We start from the raw sequence: 16,475 nt of genomic DNA on the forward strand, positions 1-16,475 counted from the left end.
AATATAAAATGGGAACTCAATACAATATTGTACATTTTATGTTAAAGATTGTTTATCGTAATCAAATATAGGTTACTGAATGAAGCAATTATCATTATTACTAATACCTGTATTCAGTATACTAATAATAGACTACTTATAATCTAAATTACCACTCAAATTAAACACGCTGTATAGTGTTTCGTAGCTAAAACATCAGTTGAAAGGTTATATTTAGAATTCTTTCCACCACATCTAAATGTCTTGTTTTAGGAAATAATCATTAAAATTAACTTATATCTCTTACTAAAGACTATAAATTAACAAATCATTAAACACATAATAACTAAATGTCAGATATAAATACAACAGATAGAATAATACTTCAACTGAATTTTCTTGAATCTACTTAAATCAAATCAAGAAGCAGTATATATTTCAGTAAACCAGTTGAGTTTTTAGTGATTGGTTTATCGAGAATATAGACTTTTTTAACTGGAAATATAGAGACTAATATTCTTAATATCCATTAGTTATACTCGACTATGTATCATATGAAGTGATTTTGAATAGATCCATAACTTCAATCAACTATAGGCATATAGTCGATCATAATATGAGAAGTGTATACGATATTATCCACAGTCATTGATCCGACTTTCCTTAATTATAAAGGAAATGCTTTTTGACAATAAAACCAAACTGCGCATAGAACACATAGTCTTTTAATTAAGACACTATTTGAACAAAGTAAGTAATTACTACTGTCTGAAATTGAGAAAAAATCCATATGATTGTCAGTTATTATGCAAAAAACAGACGCAAATAATTTTGGGCATCGAATTCATATAAATATTGATGAATAAAAAGCTTCAGTAATTGAAATGAAATTCAATCAAGTAGAGACTGCCTAATAAAGGCTAGAAACTAGATATATTTAAAAGCATAGTTGTTAGAGACGTAGATAACTAAGGTAAGTATTCATGAAATTATTTATCACAATGGAACAAACAATCAACAGTGAATTTAAACAGAAACGATTCAATGAAATAATGTTTAGAAAATCAGTACCTAACACTACGACATGTTACAAAACATGAGACGTTTAAGAATATTTTCTATAAACAATGATTTTTTTTCCCTATTATTACAATTTAAGAAACATTAAAAGACAATGTAGGCTATAGTTACATCATCAAAAGCAAAACAATATTGTGTCATAAAAGATATTTTTCTTTATAGTTTCATTTCAAAAAACAGAAAAGTATAATCAAGAAAATGTCTCAGAAGAAAGATTATAACTTACGTAATTATCTTTCAAATCTGGATGATCTGTTTCTAAACCATCGTCTAGAATAGTAACCACGACACTTTGACCTGCATAACCACGTGCCCAAACTGATTGAACATTCATATCAAGACCACCAGGACCTCCACGATTCTAGTTGTAAAAATAATATAATAAAGAACTTGTATAATAACGAACAAATGAAAGTCTAAGTAGAATTTATTTCGAAAATTCTGAAGTTAAACTGAACTAACAGAATGTTACTTCTTCAATCATCTAACTAGAATATGAAATGACTGGACATATTATATAGACTAACCTGATTAAACTGCTATAACATAAATGATTCATTAGAACAATTTATTTAGCTAATCAAGTGGTAAACACATACAGTAAATCAATTTCATAAACCATCAAATGATGCAACATATTGAGTAAGTAAAACGAGTTGTAATCATGAAAGTTTATTTATCAGGAGATAAATATCATCTACAAAGAAAATTCCAACAGTAACAATGATTCTGAGATATATTTACGGTTATTCTCGACAATTTTTTTCACTGGTCGCTTTAAAAGTTCATTATAGTGATGGATAACGTACATCATAGCATGAAGGTATAACCAATTTTCATCTACTTATTGAGAAATATTTCCCACACCTATAAAAGCCTAATTAACATTGATTATTGTTGAGTATATAGTGAGAAAACAAAAACACAGTTAATTAAATACTGAATTCAGTTGTCTCTGGTAAAAGTATAGTATACTGATAGCCTCGAGTTAACAAATCAGAAGATAACCCTTCACGTATTTTACGCGAAATTTAAAGTACAATGATAGATAACTTGTATGTTCTTATCAACTAAGTGAAAAATGGCAATAATAAATTATTACAATACTGGCAATCAATGAAAATATCCGGTATGCAACTAAAAAGTGAAGTTAAGATGGTGCAAAGTTACAAAACATACTTGCTCCTAAGCCAGATTGTGTGTTAAAGTTCTTGATATGATTCAACGCGCAGTTAAGTGTTTAGTGAAGCTATATAATATTCCCCTTTTATAACACTTACTCTAAATCTCAACACTAAGTTTCTTAAGTTCGTAAAAATAAGGATGGGAAATCATTATGTTATAGCTGATGTTAGTTCGTGATGAAAACCCTAACCCAAATTTGTAAACTTAACTATAAACTCCAGTGTAACTCTAAATATTTAATCCTAGTCTTCTTACATTATAACTTGTGTCAGTTGGTGACGGGAACTCCATGAGGTAATAACCTTAACACGCAACACTAACCAGGCTCCTAATAAGTGCATCTGACCTTTTACCGTTATTATAAAAGACAATTTGACATGTGAAGGTTAATTATTCAAATCCAAGCCATTATTCTACTGTTATTTTATCGCCTTATCTTGTTAATAGCTCTACAACTAGAAAGAGTTTCCTGATTGGTTGACAAGTCGCCCAAGGTCCCCAAAATGGTATACTTTTGCCTTATCTACTTCTCTTGAAACGAAATCTGGCAACAGGATCGGTGAGACTATAATTTATGGACGACCTTAAGAATGTCCACCAACTTACTAAAGCTAAATGAGAGTTATAAACCTGTGTGAAGAATAAAGATTATGATTTACAATTGGTGGTTAGGGTTATAAATTAGATTTATGATTTTCATCAAGAAATGACATGCTAAAATGCCATAACTATATTTAGCCAAATAAATGAATAGATTTCGCGCCAAAATTCAAGACCTGGTAATCTTAAATCTGATTTGTTCGTCCATAAACTATAGTCTTGCCCAACAGAAACTAAATTAATAAGCAGCTAAGATATATTTCAGTGAAATAGTAATTAGTAAGGAACAAGACCGGTACCTACTCAAAGACTTAATTAACAACAACTTAGTAAAACGAAGAAAACGACAAACACTGGGTGTTACTATTGTATTTTAAAAAGGCTTTGCGTTCGTCGTTTATAGGTTGACTACTCATTTACGGCTTACGACTGACGTCTAGCTAACCATGGAAAGTCAAATCATCTACTTAACTTCCCTGTTGGGATTAGTATATAATCTAATAAGGTTAAAACTTGAACATTAAACTGAAAATGTTAGTTGTTTATCAGCTATCTTATACAACACAAATGAGAGATTTACAGGAAAGCAATGAGGATATTAGACTGATAAAATCTGAACACTAAAAAATGGTCAGTTTACGTCATCAGTTAATCCTTCACTAAATTCCACAATATTTATGGCTGAAAAATCATAACAATTATGTTTTACGTATACATTTGTTACAAATCATATGTATTTTCGGGAGTACTAGGTAGAAAAATGAAAACACCCACTAAAAAAATATAACTCATTGCAACAAACAAATATAACTCTACTCAGGTATATATATCTAAAACTATAAACGATATTAGATAACGTCAAATGACAGGTTTGTATACATGACACAACAAAGGAATTAGTAAATTTTTCCATACATAAAGTAACATCTGAGACTTACTCTAGCGTCTAATGAACGGATTTATTAAAAATAACTCAGATTACGTCAATATCATGACTGTGACAGGATGTCCAATGATTCCCTTATTAGATGATCTAAGTCTGATATATCATAGTGTTAAAGATACAAAGATTTTTTGAAAAACAAGAATGTACTTAGAGTTGTAGACAAAGAATGCGTATGTGTTGGAAGAGTGGAAATATTTTAACATCAACGGGGATGAACAACTATTCTTGTCTCATATCTAGTGCGAATAAAAATAGTAATTTAAAATGTGCAAAACATATCTTAGTATTTCAATTACTACATGTTTAGGACAAAATATGCTTCATTTACTTACACTAGGATTTTACATTCAGTATTGGTACTACTTACGCAGTGTAGTCATAATATAAACCATTTAACCTAAAATAATAGTCTTTGTTCAATTGCATGTTAAACAATAACACAACATGAAGACATGTACTACCGAGGTGAATTACATAATAGTCCCGATGTCTGGCCGGATTATAAATAACTCCAGACCTCTCTAACTCACTCAACACGTAGTATCCTCATTGAAAACACTAAGTAGATCGAATGAACATGGTCACCTGTATCTGAACTAAGAGATTGAAGATATAATGAGTGTATTATGTAATTGGCACGTGTGTTAATCAAGTACATATTTGGATAATAATTAGTTATTACTAGGTTATGAAACTTATCAGGATCAATGGGAGTAAACAGAGACAAATAAGATTAACATTTATGTTTTTGATAACCATAAATGCAAAAAACAGAGACAAATGGAACAATGGAAACTTGAAACACCGAAAGTATACTACTAATCATAACTCCCTTTCTTTAATGAAGCAAGCCCATTATAAATCATCTCTCTATATGAATTACTTTACCTGCAGATCTTCCAAACTCTAGAATAATCTAACACAATCTAGCCGTAAGCTAAAATCACTCCTACCCTTTGTTCGCTGCAATGATGCATACTGCTCCTCTGAAAATGCATTAAATGTTCTAGCACTTCTAAGCGTAACATACTCCACAAGTGAGATTATAGGAATTTTAAACGTTTAGCCATTCGCATTACTGAATTCCCTAAGTAAAATCACCTACCTGCTGTTACTTTACGTTAACACTGATCCTGGCAACCCTAACTAATTTGAATAATATCTAACATGAACAGTATATCACCGAGTCACATGACATATACGTTATGGTAAACATGACTGAAACATTTTAGTAATTATTGCCTTGTTGTTCCATGCTCACTGCTTCCATTTTACTTTCCCTAGTTGTAGATTATTATAATTAATTCGTTATGGCGCAAGAAATGACCTTAAATGCACCGTTCATAAATCAATAGGATGTCCACTCAAGAAGAGTTAAAAGTTCCCGGTCGATGCATCTCATTGCTGTAAAACATGTCATAAATGTACTAAATAAACAATTCTTGAACTAGTAAACTTAAAACAATCTTATATCACGTTTGTTCTCTACATTTAATGTTATTATTTATGTCAAAATGATCATGTCTGTAAACTGGCATGAATTATGTAATATACTTTGATAGCTTACTGTTAAATTGTATTCGATCTATACAGACTAAATTGATGGATGAATTCACCCAAAAAATCTGTTTCAGAATTAAGACATTCTCATAAAATACAACTAAGTACATAAGGTTCTAATAAAGAAATATGTTTCAAATAAAGAACAGAGACTAGTCAAATACATATTTATGTATCTACACGAGGGTACACCATTTAATGTAGTTAAATAACTTAATTTTCAAGTATTACACTTGAAATTAGAACCCCAGTTTCGTACGATGGCTCAAGTACTTATGTTATCAACAGTTCTGACATCAAAAGTGTTACTCAAAACTCCAATTAATACACTTCTAACATATTTAGTAGGTTACATTACAGAAATGAATAGTTAGTGAAATTACACTACGTCTTAAAAATCTTTTCGAGAAAATTGGAAAACCTAAATAAAAACGATGATTATAATAAAACTAATTTATAGTCCAAATGCTTTATTGATAATTGTTACTACACATGAGATATTTAGATAGTATACAGTTCTAAACATTTTATTACTCTAAACTTTCCAGTTACATTAGTTGTATCTTCTGTCACTTAAATTTGGGTTATTAAGAATTCCCATGACATTGAACAATAAAATATGGATAATAACGAATTAAGAAAAAAGAAGAAAAATGAATCTTTCCAATCCACACCTCTTATATTCTACTTTACACTGTATATATTCACTTTAACCAACTTCGAATTAGACTTAACAACTCATTGTCAAAATCAGAAATCTAGTCTGATGACAATGTGAGAAAACAAAAATAGATATTTATGAATCCGATATAAAATTGAAAGCGTTTTAATTTCAGTTTATATACATCATATTGTATTTTCATTCACTTTGAACTTATAAATAGAAAAAAATTAACTGTAGACTGTGAGAACGAAACAAAAATAAAGAAAAACACCAACGAACCGGAAGAATAAACAATATGACAAAGCCGTTACATACTAATAAACAAATTTATTAGTTTGCTCTTTAATAAAATTTAAAGCATAACACAACTGAACATTTAGAAAAGACCAACGAAGCATAAATCGACAATAGATAATTTAAACGATAGACAAGAGATAATTGTACTTATAGTATGAAGTTCTCGAAGGATGGTTTTTCTTCACAACAAATACTCCATAATTACAATGGTGTAATGGACGCTACTCATAAGAATGTGAGAAGTAGCGGAACGTGGTATCGAAACTCCAACAATTTTCAGACACAGTGAAGAGTTTCAGTGCATCAAAAGCACGGCTTTCGCAGAACACTTGGAGACCATATGAGAAGACAGTTTAGATTGAATACACCAGAAGATTCAAACGGACGATTGAAAGCTGTGTATTTGTATTACGTAAATATTTCGTAACCGACACATTTGTCTATTGTCATGTTTTATAATGCTAACATGAAAAAGCAATAGATCTAGCGCAAATATCTTAGGAAATAAATCATTTAAGCACTAGTTTGTGAGCTGAAAATATAACAAGATAAATGGTAAGGAAGGTTCTTTCAAAGTTAGATTTACATTATATTCAAGAGTATTACAATAAGCACAAGACAATGCCACTTAAATGACTAAAAACCATTGATTCAGTTTTTTTCCTCTCAAAATATAATTACATTCTCAAGGAATAAATTTAGAGGGTAAAGATAATTTGTACAATCTACTAATGACAATTAACCTATAGAGTACTGAAATTTCATCGAATAATAGCGAATATCAGAGATCAAAACAATGATTCAAAGATTATGGTGATAGCTATAAAACTGTGTCCATAGGGTCTATTCCAAAGGAAATCGAAAGTAATTTAGAGTTTTAGATGAGTATTTGTAGATTGTTTGAGTAAATGTAAAAATCTACCTAGAAAGCATCTAACTTACATTATTAATATTTACCTTAATGTAGTGATGTTACGCGCAATCGTTACTATAATATCACATCATATGTAATGACAGAGTCCAAACAATTTGAGATTACAACAGTAAGAAAGTGTCAAGATTGGAAGTTTTATAGACTAAAAGACAGAAAATTTTCTCATAAGTTAAAAAATGTTTTTATAAAATATTAAGGAAATGATTTTCGTTTCCGACTACATACAATTGCAAACAGATTCACTGGACCTAATGATTTATCAAATGATCCAAATCAAATCTAACAAATAGTTCGAATAAATAAGTTTTATGAACTGCATTAAAGTTTGAGCATCATTGTATATCTTGAATGATGATTGGATTTACATAAGAAAAACGTAAACAGTCTTCAATGGTTCATATTACAATGTTTCAGTCTATAGAAACAAGTAGTGATACAAACGAAACAAAACTGTGATTTATTTGATTTTAAAGCAATTAGTCCCTTTTATAAATTTCGATAGAACAATGAGAAGACGGAGTTGATCTGAAAGATGTGATGTATTAGCGCTATACATTTCGAACAATTTGATACTCCATATACCTTCTATATAGAGTTGTCTCACTAAGATGAAAAGTTACTGACTGACACATTAATAGCAAATGGTTATCCACTCAAGTTTATTAATAGGTGCAAAAGTCAGTTAATGCCAAGACCTCTAATTTATTCAGTGCCAAAGAAGAAAGTTTATATCAATCTACCATATAGAGGCGAATCTAACAGTATAGTCTTAAGGCAGAGATTGAAAGCAGCCATCGAGAATACGTATTTTGCTGCTCAGTTGGTTGTGATTGAAAAGTCTAAGGTCATGATTCCTAATAGACCCAAACAATGCACTAATGATTACGTCACATCCCATTGTATTTACCAATTTACATGTTTGTGTGGACACACATACATAGGGAGGAGTAATCGAACAATGCAACCAAGGGTCAATGAACATGTGCCTAGATGGCTTCAAAATCAATGTATGTCAAATGATCCGATCAATGTAGGAGGTAGAAAATCAAGCTCATCGATAGCAAAACATATAATTGAGACGGGGCACAAAATTAACATTAATACAGCATTTAGAATGTTGTATAGAAAGTGTCAAGGTCGGATTTTTAAGTTTATTGAAGCCTTGGCTATTCGTAAATTTAAACCCCCCTTATGTGTACAAAAACAATTTGTCGTAACCTTGAATTTACCTTGGTAATCCTTAAGTCATTCTATGGCCTAGGATAACGCGACAATTTCTTATTCTTTCTCTCCCCTTAGTTATTTTAATTGTACTTTTATTTGTTTGCCCTTTATTAATTTTCATATAAAAATGCCCTGACAAGTATATGTGTGACCAAATTGTTCGAAATGTATAGCGCTAATACATCACATCTTTCAGATCAACTCCGTCTTCTCATTGTTCTATCGAAATTTATTTGATTCCCAGAATAGTATTGAATAAATTATAACGGGAAATAAAATAATTGGATACTAATTACTAACTCATTAACACGGTACAGATTCGTATACTACCCAGTTTTTCAAACCCAAGGAGATAGGCCTGAATTTGAATCTGCGATCTAGTGGCTGCAAATCGAAAGCCTGTGAGTCACCGTTCCGTACTGAATATATTAGTTGAACAACAGACTCTAGAGAACTGAAAACGTCTTAGTAACTTGACTGTATTTAATATTTGTTAAAAGTAAACAAAACTAAAGGTATTGTGCAAAAAGATAATATGTATCCCTACCAGTAAAGTGTTCATAATCATATTGTACATCTCTATATAAGCTAACCAAACTCTGTTGGCCATTCTATGGTTATCTAGTCATACAATCGTAGTCTAATACATAGAATTGTATAAAATACTTTGGTTGAATGTTCTTAAAATGAGCATAGTTTTATTAATATTACTGATCAACCATAGACCATGAGAGGAAATTTTTAAATAGGTGATAACTTCAAATATAGAGTAGAAAAACGTAATATTCAGAAATAAAGTGTATTCATCATTGGCAGTCATTAAACACTTTGAAAATGATATAACCACTGATATACTGTGTATCAAAGAGACACAGTGTTGAAGGTGGGTATAGAGTACGTTAAACAAACTAAACAAATGCCACCGAATTTAGGATTTAAATCAAACGGAAAGATAGTAAATAAGAAATAATTATCTAAGTAGTCTTCTAATAAATTCTTTAAATAAAAATACTCATAATGTAAGTATTGAAAGTTTTCAGATAAATTCATTGACATGAATACGATCAAATGTAATTCAATAAAACTTAGATGGGTAATAAAGGTATAACAAAATACTGACACATTCTCTTGAATGAATCATGATATCAATTTTGTCGAAAGAGACAATTCAGAAATGAAAATGATGGTAAAACTAAAATGATAAAAATGTTCTTTAAATACAGAAAATTATTCAAAAGCTTGCTTTGTGACGCCATGTAATCTGATCAAAATTTTTGTTTAGGATGTTTAAAAAAATTCGGTTTTGTACATATATTTTGTGTTCAATGAATAAAATGTAGGAATTCTTCAATTATTTTTTGGTTTAGTACAGATCTTTGAAAATGGTGTCGCCACATGTTTTCACCTTTAAGTTTAACCTGTAATTAGGACAGTAGTCACTAAAACGAATAGTTGTTTTGTAAAAATTGGAGTCAGGCTAATAAAAAAGCAACAATATAGATATGTAGTACCATCTGGTCAGTAGTGAACTAGTCAAATCTGTGAGTAAAATTAACGATGAATGGTTTTGTTTGACGGAGAATATTGCCTATAGAAGCAAATAATAGCCCTAATAATATTAATTTATAATAACATATAACTTGTAAATATGTAAAGAATGGAAACGCGTATCAGATTATATAATCTCCTATTATCATATCGAAGAAATAAACAGACCAATATTATCAAAATTATTCTTTTAATAGTCTAACATTTGGTTGTTTTCAGACGTACTTACAGTCATAAAATGAAGCGTGGTGATTCTGTGAAAATTCGAATTCTGGCAAAAAGAATTAGAAATAAAGATATTCCGTAGTGCTTTATTTCAAAAAGATTAAGTTTAGAAAAATAAGCTAATCATCAAAAGAATACGTTGTTTAGAAACTTCTAATTTCCATAGGACGTTGTAATGAGAATTTACAAACAATTGGTGAAAAAGAATTGTATCTGAAAGTAGCCTATATTCTTCTTAAGATTTAGCTTCATCCATTATCTAAGGTCAAGTCATCAACATCAATCCTTCACTTCAGTTCTTCATTTAAAAAGTTTAATCAAACTTTTTAGATTAGTGCACCTCAATGTTAATTTCGATTTATGACTGATAAGCTGAAACAGCATGGAAACGATTCATAAAGTCACCTCTTTTTTGTGATGAATTCAGAAATACTTTTTTAAAATGAAGTTTGCGAACAATTTTGTTTGTCTAGTAAAAAAAATGTAAACAATGTAGTATGATTATTGTCCGTTAGATTTCTAAAGAAAAACAAGACTGAAAAAATCCTAAGGAAAATAAATGTACAGAAATTAGAAACGACATCAAAACTAGTGGCAAATAATAATCATAATATAAATTATAAGGTTTGAAACTTCCACATACACATGTAAATGTATGTAAATATCTACTCATTGAATTATATTTATGGATACACTATAGAATACTGAAATGAAAAACAATAACTGCGTAACAATTATTTATCATTAAAGAAAAAGCCAAAAAACAATTTGTCAAAATTTAGTATTCCCTAAAGATTAGCATAAATTATTTATCAAAAACAGCAACCAGACATTGAATAATTGTTAGACTAATGAAACAAATACAAAGCTTAAAAAAATTATTCTCGTGAGTTCGTGTATGTATGTTTTCCATTAAGGGATATATGCTCAACTGTAGAATGTTTAACGTACAACCCCTATTGAGCAGGAGATGACAACTTTGAAAATCTAACAGTAAAATTCATATAAACAAATAACATTGAGAAATGGTTCCATAAATACATAACCTAATGTATTCTTTACATAAAAAGTAAACGATAGGGTGTTCAATAGTAAAACAACGATTAAGACATGTAATAAATCGAAAGTGATCACGGTTTGTAAAGTCTTCGAAATACTGATGTAATAAGTTATTCAATAGTTCTTCGACTCATTTCAGTCTTGAGTACTGTTAGAGGTATTAGGGCGGTTATCACTTCCCGGTCGCCCACACCGTGGAAGGGTTCTTTTGGAGGTACCTGAAAAAGAAATTGAGTAAGAGGTGATCTTAGTGACCTGAGAGCGTGACCGCAGTGCCCATGGAACAACTGATTGAGGCCGGGCACACATGATCCTTTTGTGAGTAATCTTCATGTTAGCTCCGTACTTGTTAGCACCTCACCACTGGAGACGGGAGTCCGTGGGATAAGGCGGGGTGCAATTTTACGGTGGATCTCTTCTAACTCCACTCTTCCTTGTGCGAAAGCAACATCGCTGTTATACTGCTTGTCTGAAAGAAACACCTTACTGCCGTCACACCTCTGTACAGCCAACAGTACGACTTCGCCCTCGGACATTGAATTTGTTGCTTTTAGTCTTACTTACCTGGCATGGTAAACCTTGAGGGACGGTTGTTCCAGCCAGTATAGCCTGACTAATTCATCACGATAGGCAAGCCCGACCACCACGTCCATGTAGTAGCAACTCATTTCAATTTAATGCGAAGAGTCCTCAAGATAACTGATTTGATGCATACTAACAAAGTGAATATTTGATTGAATCAGTTTTACGGGTTATGTTATAAACTTTGTATGACTAACAATAAACAAAACAAGTTACCATATTTAGCTATAAGATTAATTCACCTGAATAATTTCTCTTACGAATTACACTACAACAAACAAAATCAGCAATTTATTTAATTTCCTTTTACATAATAAGCCAATCGTGCAGAAATAAAGCTATCCGTATTATAAAAACAATACCTTTTTTTCAAAAAAGAATATTAGGATAGGCTAAATGATTGACATGAGCATGATACTATCAAACTGTTTTGTTTTCCTTCACCAATAGATAAAACATACAAATAAAAAAGTTCTATTATTAAAGAATGAACTAATAATTTCAATGATTTGGAAGTAAACGAACAAAGTGGAAAGGAAAAACAGAAATTCAACGAGTTTTTTTAAACATAAACTTTTCAATTTTTTGCAGATGTGTTAAACAAAAGAGAACCAGTAAAAAAGTTGAAAAGATGATCCATAAATGAATAGTCTGTGTTCAAACACAATTCTATGTTTAGGATAGTTAGTTTGTGAATATTATGTAGTCTTAAGATATTTGTTACAACATTGAATACTGTTGGATGCATTATTGAAAACCAGGAATCCTTGGATAGCTGTTTCGTACTATTGTGAAGCTCCATAACTAATTCATAGTGTGAAACTACCTTTAAACTGAACAATTTTAGTACACTCCCCATCCTGATAAAAATCATTAACTTACTAGTTAGTGGCTTCGTTAATAATTTTTGAAGTGGTAGTTAGGAAGTTTCGACCAGTAGAGTTTAAGCACTCCCAGAGTAAGACATTTATTACTGATCCCAATTAATGAGGGTCACTCAATATTTAATTTATAAACTTGAACCACTGAGTTGTCACTCAGTGGTTTGAGGGTATCTAGATCCGAACAAGGCTTGATAACCTTATACTCAGTCCACGACCGAATTGCGAGTGCGCACTCCTAAAGATGTTCTTACGAGGATGAAATGGTTATTCAATGACCAATGACTCTCTTACTTATGTCAGTTCACGATGATTCCATAGCTTGCAAAATTTGAAAATACAGTTTTGAACATGCAACAAAATTAAGCTCTTCGAAAACTTAATGAAACGTCTATCTTCATATTCTAATAAAAGTGATGGGATAATGCGTGCATTTGCACGAAATCTAAAAAAACATTATATTAATTTCTGGTCAATTTATTCATACGCTTTTTCAGATTTTACGCGTTTTGGCAGAGGAGTTCATCGTTACTATGGTGTTTGAAAAAAATGAAAATTATCAAAAATTGAACCGCATTAATGTCAGTCATTAGTAAAGTAAAAATGAAGCAATTAAAGATATAGAAGAATATCAAATACGATTACTATATATACACACAAACTAAAGAACTTTTCCATTTAATCGTTAATATAGTAAAATGGGGATATCTCATCAATTAAGATACACCGAGTTTCAATTTTTTTTTTAAATAAGTTAAATTCAGATTTAATCTAAGTTAGTTATATACCGTAACTTTAGTGTTAAAAAAACAATATACAATAAGATAATTCGTTGGATCTCAATGTAGAAAAAAAACGGTTACACGAAATATTTTGTATTGAAAAAAGTCAGTAGAATAAGGAAGCAATTTTTAAAATGGCTTCTTTAAAACTTATAAAGTGAGTACTTTAAATTAAAAACCTAATGATGATAACCCAATTGGGAAAATACCAAATTTTAAAAACAACTTCAATCAATTTAAAATAATTGGTGTATATTCTCGAAAACAATATACGTAAATTCAAAAAATTAGCTTCCATTGACCAATAAATCACTATGAACAAGGAAATATTGAATTCAGACCATCGGATACAAAATCTATAGTAAAATGATCGAGGAAACGTGTAACTAGACTGGATAGTGTTTTACTTAGAACGATAACGAAAAACTTACAATCAAACCGTCCAGCTCAGAAAATTCAACACTACAATGATTATAAAACACTATACGATGAGTGTTATTTTCATTACGAATTGACGTTAACTGAGAAAATGTTAGAAAATAAGGGTTGTGCAATATCGTGAGTTGTTGGAATTTAGACCTGTACCCCGATGAATGGCGACTTAGTGATCTAGAGGTTAGGCATTCGTGTGAGAGACCTGAGGTCCGGATTCGACCCCTGTATATGGATAGTGGATATGCACTCCTGAGGAGTCACATGTTGATTGGATAGAAATCCAGTTCTTACATGTTTTTTTAATGGCGACGTAGTTAAACTATGAAAATTATATAAATTCCACAAATCCCCACTACATTAATATATAATAAACATTGAGATATTTGATTTACAGTTAACAGTCAAGAGGATATTAAATAATCGTTTGGTAGTAATTAGAGAAAAGCTGAAGACTACTTATAATATTATCACAAAATTAATATATCAGAAATAATAATTCACTTTAAGTGGAATGCGATTCCTACAAATAAGAAGTCATCTAAGACACAAATCAACTAGTTCTTTTGTACAAAGATATGATTGTTGAGACATATCATGAAGTTATAAGCAGTAGTCAGGAATCACCCTAAATGGAGCATCTTATCAGCCATTATGAAATACGTGTCTTCAGACAGACTGGATATGACTCAAAATGCTTCAATGGTTTAAGTTATTCCAGTCAGTCAATCAGCCACAACGTAGAACCTAGCACGTATGTACATCAGTTCAAAGTTCTATACCCCATTAGTACAGAGAAACAAAATTGTCAGGCGAAATCCCAGAATAGTGGTGGTTGGGCATACCTAACACATGTCCCAGCCATCTCAAATGATGAAGATTTTCTACTTCATCAATTAAATTCCCATCCTTAACTAGTACCCTATTCGTAACACTGGCATTGCTTACTCGATGGTCCAAAAATATATAAGCAACACTTCGAAGACACCTATGGTTGAATTTTAGTAACCTACGAGTATCCTCTATTCTTAGTGGCTATATTTCACAGTCATAAAATAGGACAGGGAGAACTACTGTGTATATAACTCGTCCTTTGGTTGGCAGACGGATATTTCACCAACGCCACATATGAAGCAAGTTGATAAAAGTCAATTTAGCATTTCGAATTCATCCTGAGATTTCGTCAGACGCCAGAACATCAGGACTGATGAGACTCAGAAGATAAATGAAGCCGTCGAAAGACTCAGCTACTTCACTCCCTATCATTAATCCAGGGGTTGACTCAAGATCAAACCTGATAATCCATATGAACACTATATGACTGCTTACGTTACTCTGATTATGGTATTTAGCTTTGACTGGATCAGTTCTTACTAACCTCGTAGTGAAAATTACAGAAATGTGTTATCACACCACTCAGTAATAAAGAAATGTTGAAGTGAATTACATATTAAACTCGGAAAAAGCCAAACGATTAAATGAATAGCCGAGCAAAAAAGAAAAAAAACATGAATATAAACAAGATAAACACAATTTATCCACAATTGATTATTGAATAAAATGCTAAACATTCATTAACACACACAAAAATACTTACTAAATACCACATCTGAGGCCATTTCGGATCTTTAACTGGAATGTGCACATCTCGTTTAACTCGAACCTTTGCAACTTGTTGTTCTAACCATACTACCTATAGATAACAAAATAATGATAGACATGGAAATAATGAAAGTTAATTAAATGTATAATAAAAGAAGAGTTACTGAACACTACAGCATAACTCAATGACAATAAACAAGTGGATTTCGTAAAGCGGTGCCTCAATTATCGAACTATTTGACTTGTAACCACTAAAAATACAGATTTAGGCACATCTATGCTTATTTTTGGATTTGATTAAAGACAGGGAAGTATTAATAACTTGTAAAGGCAATATGTAGTTTAGCCAGTTGACAAAAACTTCCTGTCAGTTCTTGCAATATATTTTCTTGAGATCAATGGCATAAATCGAAAATTTAAAAAATGATCAGAACACTCAACAATTATTGACAGAAATATGAAATAATCAGGGATACTAAAAAACGTTTAAAATGTTCTTGGAAAGTGTGAACTTGGATGTATCATCATTACTGGTAATAAAGTAGTTGTTAACTTTAACAACCTACTAATGTATACTACAACTGTAGTGTTGTACACATAAATTGAACACGGAACTTCACTGGTGATACAAATTTAAGATCAAACTATGCTTTCAAAATAGTAACTGTAACACCGTTGAGAGAATCCGATTGAAGGACGTTTAATAAACAGATTGTGAAGATGATTAGCTTTAACTACTCGATGTTACATATAGAGAAAAAGGTAACGTATTTTCTGATTAAAATTCACGTAAGAAATAAACTACTTTAAATATAATTTGGAAAACTAAAATTATGACACATTTTCTAATTTATTTCATGTTATTTATCCCAGCTCCATAATCATGCACAAGATT

The 16,475-nt window shown here is 30.9% G+C and overlaps 1 protein-coding gene across 1 annotated transcript in view; it reads right to left on the reverse strand.

Annotated features, from left to right (window-relative positions):
• The window catches only part of FUR1_1 (Uracil phosphoribosyltransferase, synthesizes UMP from uracil), a 105,615-nt gene that overhangs the window by 58,896 nt on the left and 30,244 nt on the right, over nucleotides 1–16,475 (reverse strand). The window contains exons 3-4 of the mRNA XM_051215768.1: nucleotides 15,576–15,671; nucleotides 1,286–1,420 (exon numbers count right to left, since the gene is read on the reverse strand). Of these exons, the coding sequence (XP_051066304.1) occupies nucleotides 1,286–1,420; nucleotides 15,576–15,671 (231 nt within the window). The remainder of the gene's footprint in view (nucleotides 1–1,285; nucleotides 1,421–15,575; nucleotides 15,672–16,475) is intronic.

Source organism: Schistosoma haematobium, chromosome 4, assembly GCF_000699445.3.
Source record: "Schistosoma haematobium chromosome 4, whole genome shotgun sequence".
Classification (NCBI taxonomy): Eukaryota; Metazoa; Platyhelminthes; class Trematoda; order Strigeidida; family Schistosomatidae; genus Schistosoma; species Schistosoma haematobium.